We start from the raw sequence: 6,000 nt of genomic DNA, 5'->3' as shown, positions 1-6,000 counted from the left end.
GTTTTATATACTGTCTGTTAAAGAAATTATATGTAAAGATTTTCAGAATTGTACTGTCTAATCTGTAAATAACTTCAGTTTTGGGCGGAGGGAGGTTGGTGCAACAAAATAGGATCTGATTTTTCTGATATTCATGAGCACTTTTTTATTTTGTCTTCACATGAGTGCATGTGCAGTAGTGAAGAATCTATCATAACTGTCATTATAGCCTCTTTTGAAGTAGGTGAAACTTGAAGAGACAGGAAGTGCAGGGAGGAATGGGGAACAATATTGGGGCAATAATTGTGTTTGCAATTAGTTCTGCTAAGGCTCTTAGATGTCACCAAACTATAATATTTAGTTTTGTATACTTTTATGCGCCATTGCCAAATACTATTTTTTGTTTCTTTTGAGAAAATACTGATAAATTAGGATATGCTTCTCCCTAAGAAGTTTACATGTGTAAATAGAAATGGCTTAATGATTAAAACAATCCATTAGGAGAAATGTTTGATATCAAAACTTTCAATGGGGTAAATGCAAATATCACAGTAGCATATGTAAAATTGCTAGTCTAACTTTGGTAATCAAGGTGAGTGGAATGCAAGCAGTAAATACCAGTCATGAAAAACTGTTGCTATTTCAGTTTTAAAATTGTAATCTAAGGTGTTGCCAACAGAGGTAATGGCTGAAATATTTTGGTCACATTTTTCAAAGCTGAGTGCTTAGTTCCATTTTTAAAACCACATGTACTAATTAAACAGAAATAGGTGCCTAAATGTAGATTTAGAAGCTAACATCATTAGTATCAAGTAATACTTTTCAAGCATAACTATTTATCTCACTGGTATCTTTTTTTTTTAACTGAACAACAAAGTTTGGTCCTGTCTTTTTGATGGGAAGGAGAAGCTAACTTAAATGGTTATTTTCAAATACTGTATAAATATTGTTTAGTAAAAACTTTATTTTGTTTTCTTGGCATAGTGTACTGTAATTACACAAACATTTATAATGTAAATATCCTTTCACCAGCCATATACTTGGGCATGCTTATTTGCATAACACAGTTCACGAGATGGGATGGGATAAATAAGCCACGAAGTATTTGTCAGTACTAATAGCTATAGCATACAAAATATTTTCATCACACTGAGTAGCCTGTTCAAAAATGTGTAAATTCTGAAAAATGAGTTCAGTCTTTTTTGTACCTTTATGGTAAGTAGAGATGTAAAATCCTGTTTAATCAGTTAACCTGTTAAATGTTATGTTTAACGGGTTAACTGCTAAACTAGGATCCTGTGGGTTAACCAATTATATCCCTAATAAGCAGGGCTTGACAATTTAGGTAATCTACTGTGGCGAGTAGATTATAGCCCGGCATGGCACTGCAGTGCGATCAGCTCATGCGCAGCGGTTTGGCAAGCCTTGCTAATAAGGCAGTGTAATGTTTATCACAGTTTAAACCTGTGTGTTTAATATTGGTGATGTATAAAGTTGTAAACAAGTTCCAAAGTGTATGTTGTGGTTTTTAAACTCAATTTCAATTTCTGTGGAGGAACTTAACCTACCACATGGACAGCAAACCCTGCTTCAGATGTGTTTATCTTACACTTTAGTGAGCTTCCAGGGATTTTGAAATTGTGTTACGCCAATACTGTTGTGCTTCTGTGATGGGAGAAACAAAGTTTATTTGCAAAGAGAGGGCCTGTATGACTATAATTTGTAAAGCCATAAATTTCCCTCCTAACCTTTTCCATCTATACTCAGGCTTTTTCCATCCAGGCAAGGAATAATTTTTTTCTGTGCACCGAGACATGTACAACTGTGTACCATCAATAGGTACAAAAAGCCTAGCTGTGAGCACACTGGTAATCAGTTGAGCAGCATTTGAATTTTTCCTCAGTGGCTGCACAAGAGCACAGCTTACAGGGAGCATTGAAAGCACCAAGCCTAAAGTTGGTTTATGAATAGAAATGTTAATTTTCACTTCCCTTCAGCTTTTATATATAAAAAGGTAGCCTTTTAGCGAATGCAAACAACTTTTAAAATGTATATTTTAGTGGTGCAGTTGAGGTTAATTGTAACACCAATGCTAAAACATTTCATTTTAAGTTTAAATATTTGATATCAAACAACATAAATAAGAATTTGGATATAGTAATTCAAAAGTCAGCTGTCATAGTTTTGAAAAAAATCCTTTTTGTAGGAAACTTAACAATCAAAAGAATACTGTTGCCTTGTTATGAAGCATTCCATCCTGATCATAATGTTATCCATTACTTTATAAAATCAGCACTTTTTTATTCTGATGCCAAGTGCAGAACTAGTTTTTATAAAAGTTTGCTGCTACTCCAAAGTCTACAGCTATCAGATCATCCTGCTTATCTTTTTTTCATTTTTTCCCCATCATGATTTTTAGCAATCACTGTTTTGAGTGAGTAATACAAATCAAGTCTATAATTGAAGCTTTTCTCAGTACAGTAGTGATGCTGAAGAGTGAGAGTTTTTGTCTATGCCAGCAAAAACCCTTATACGTATTATTCAAATCTCTAGTACCATATCAATTCTTCTCTTGTTTGGTCATCATAATAAAATCATTCTGTAAACCTGAGGCTTTGATGTCTGAATTTGCACAATAATAGTAAGCTTTGCCATCTAGATAAGTACTACTTTTACTTTATTTGCTGGTGCTAGTGGGAGTTTGTGGGGCATAGGTTTTGGTTGCACCCTGAATTATTTTATGTAGCAAACATATCTCTAACTAGAAGAATTCTGTTAAAATGGAATCTTTAATTCTGTAGCTCTTAGATATGAATTTACTTGAGGTGATCTTAATGTTTGCTGGAAAGGGGGGATAATATCAATTTAAAGTCTGGGTCTAGTGTTAATACTAAAAATATGGACGAGACTCCTTTTGGGGGGAAAAAAAACAGATTAAGAAAATTTGCCATATCCTGGTGCTAGTTATCAGGGTTAAATTATGGACTTACTACTTACCATGATACATACTATTATGGAATCCTGAGTTTGCAAAAGACCGTCTCGAACAAGCATTTTAAGAACCTTAGTACAATGGAGACTATATGGGAAGTTGGCTTCATAATATTATTTTATAGTGAAATTTGATGTATGGAATTACATCTACTCACTTTTATACTCTAGTGCAATAGTCACCAACCAGTAGATTGGGATCTAGTGGTAGATCTTGGAGCCTCTGACAGGTGATCCTGACTGGTTTGGCCAGGAAGCTATCAAGTGCTGGAACTTGTGTTGCCCCTCCACCCACTGCCATGCTGCTCCTGCCCTCTGCCTTGGAGCTGCCCCCCGCGGAGTCTCCTGCTTGCTGTGCAGGGTGAGGGAGGGAAAAGAGGGGGGTGCTGATGTCAAGGTGGCCCTTCTCCCCCCCACTTCTGTACCCTGTCTCCACACAGAGGGATCGGGATGGAGGAAGCTTCATAATGCAAATCTCTGTTGCTCTCACATCCTGTATGTGTGTCTGTCATTCTCACACACACATACACTGTCCTTTACTCTCATGAAGGCTGTTATTCATGTGGACTGCTTTTGTTACTTTTTACTGCTTGCAGATTGTGTGTGTTGCTTTTTGACTGGTCTGTGCATTTCATAATTTTCATTTCTCTCTTATGCTTAAATGTAATTCTTTGAATAGTGAGTTAGCAATTACCATAAGGATAATTACTCTGACTTGGAAGTGGCTGGCATGTCCCTGCAGCCCCTGAGTAAGACAGGGCAGGGGGGTCTCCACATGCTGTGCTTGCCTGCAAACACTGCTCCTGCAGCTCCCATTGTTCAATAACTGGGAACCGTGGCCAGTAGAAACTATGGGCTCAGTGCCTGTAGACGAGGGGCAGCATGTGGTGCCATGGAGCCACTGCTGTACATGCCAGCTGCTTTCCAGAGCCAAGGCAGGAATAAGCCTGCCTTAACTCCACTGCTCCACCACCCGGAAACCATCTGAGCTGAATGGTGTCCAGCCAGAGCCTACTTCCTGAACCCCAGTCCCAGCCCTGAACCCTCTCCTGGACTCCAGTCCCCCATCCTGGGCTAAGCCCAGAGCCCCTCCCACACTCTGAACCCCTTGGCCCAAGACCAGAGCCTGCACCCCAACCTCCTAACCCAGCCTGGTGAAAGTGAGTGAGGATGGGGAGAAAGGTGGAGGGAGTGAGCAGGGTGAGGCCTCGGAGAAAGGTTGGAGCAGGGGCAGGGCCTCAAAGAAGGGGTGGGAAGGAAGTGAGGTACCGGAATTTGGGTTTGAGCTAGATCTTACATTGCACTTAAATTGAAAAAGTGATCTTGTGGTTAAAAAGGCTAGAGACCACTGCTCTTGTGTGAAATGTAATGATCTAGAAAAGAGATTCATGGACTGTTGAACTGAAGAAGTGGTAGGTCATGAAAGCTTGCTCATTTGCACTTACCAAATTGCATTAAAAAAAGAGGGTAAAAACATAAGATACTTCCTTAATTTACTTTTCCATATAACGCATTACTGTAATAACCTCAGGGAATGGAGAATGCTTCACAATTGTGCAGCGAAGGCAGATCACATGCTAGACATCTCCCTATTAATATATGGCCCATGCTATTAGATTGTGAACTCCTAATCTAAATAGTGGAGATGATTACACTGCTAAAGTATTCTCTATTAAAATTAGAAGTCGAGTTCAAGTAATCAAACTAGGGATGCAAGCAACTAGTTGACTACCCAAGAAGCACATGCTTATCGGGTAGTTGAGTAGTGACTCATCTAGTCGCTTCCCACCCCCAGCTGCCTCTTTAGAGGCAATGAGGGAGGAGAGTAGGAGCTAGTGCTGGGGGGGAGAGGGGAGTCAGCGTAAAAGCTAGTTCCCCTACCTTGCACTATCTTCACTGGGGGCAGAGGAAGTAGAGGCACATTGGGGAAACGGCACGAGCAGGGACTGAAGCTGTTCCTCACGCCGCCTCTTACATTTTAAAGAGAGAGGCGGAACCTGAGGCAAGCAGGACTGCTTGAGTCCCCACTGCTCTTCTGCTTTTTGAATGTAATACATTTAAAGACAGAGGTGCAGTGGGGATAACAAGTGCACCCACTCTACCCCTTATTCACTAATCGACTTGATTAGTTGACTAATTGAAATTTAACATATCCATCCCACTTCAGGAGGGAATGGTGCTCAGTGCACCAGAGGAGGAGACCTTTTTTCCCCTTAGTGTTACCTGTTGGAACAGTTCTTGTGTTCTCTGGTGCCTCATATTGTTGTGCAGTGGTATAATGGTTCTGTCCCCTGATTCTCCTCAGTTCCTTCTGACAGCCCGTGATTGTTAGTCAGTGTGTGTTTGTTTTACAAGTGTTCCATCTTTCCCAGGAATTTTTTTATATATATAGTTAGTGTACTCATCAGTAGTTAAATAACAGGAGGTCTAATTTAGTTTTGCTTAGCTTATCAATTCACACTTGTTCTGGGTGCCGACTCTCAGTACAGAAGGCATTCTAGCATTCCAGGCTTTAAGCCATGGGTGGGGAACCAACTTACCTGGATCTGGCCCCCAAGGCTCAAGGTCCACCCCCAGCATTGGGGACTGCAGCAGCCACCCTTGCTGCCCCACCATGGGGCTGGAACACACAAACTTTTTTGCACTTCTCACTTATGTGCCGCCCCCAACCCAAAATAGGTTCCCCACCCCTGCTTTAAGCCTTGCACTGGTTGTAAGTCTATGCCAATAAGTAATGCTCATTCCAAATGCCTCATGAGTCACATCCAGGAGCACTGTGAAATCTTTAGATTTTTCCTGGATCATGAAGGATAAGAAGGTAAGGTTTGTCTCCTCATAGAGGCCAGCTTATGCTACCATCTGAACTGTCCCACGCAGAGCAGTTACTTCCACGCCATTTAGTGCTTGTCTGAACATTGTAGCATTCCTTTTCCCTAGGTTCGAGGAAGAAGTATAGACCACACTCTTCAAAGAAGCCAACCTCTTCCAAAAGATTGACATCTCCAGTACTGTCTTCTAGGGATGTGAGTG

General features: G+C 40.5%; 1 protein-coding gene across 2 annotated transcripts in view; it reads left to right on the top strand.

The window, feature by feature from the left end:
• The window catches only part of TBCA (tubulin folding cofactor A), a 57,259-nt gene that overhangs the window by 24,271 nt on the left and 26,988 nt on the right, over nucleotides 1-6,000 (top strand). Inside the window, exon 1 of one of the 2 annotated variants that reach the window (XM_075932320.1) lies at nucleotides 5,973-5,993. The exons of the other annotated variant lie outside the window; for it this stretch is intronic. Within the exon in view, the coding sequence (XP_075788435.1) occupies nucleotides 5,992-5,993 (2 nt within the window). The 5' untranslated portion in view covers nucleotides 5,973-5,991. Of the gene's footprint in view, nucleotides 1-5,972; nucleotides 5,994-6,000 lie in introns of those variants that run through there. 2 annotated transcript variants of the gene reach the window in all.

Source organism: Pelodiscus sinensis, chromosome 6, assembly GCF_049634645.1.
Source record: "Pelodiscus sinensis isolate JC-2024 chromosome 6, ASM4963464v1, whole genome shotgun sequence".
In the NCBI taxonomy this organism is placed as follows: Eukaryota; Metazoa; Chordata; order Testudines; family Trionychidae; genus Pelodiscus; species Pelodiscus sinensis.
The sequence above is the reverse complement of the archived record's forward strand: the minus strand, read 5'-3'. Positions and strand labels throughout refer to the sequence as shown.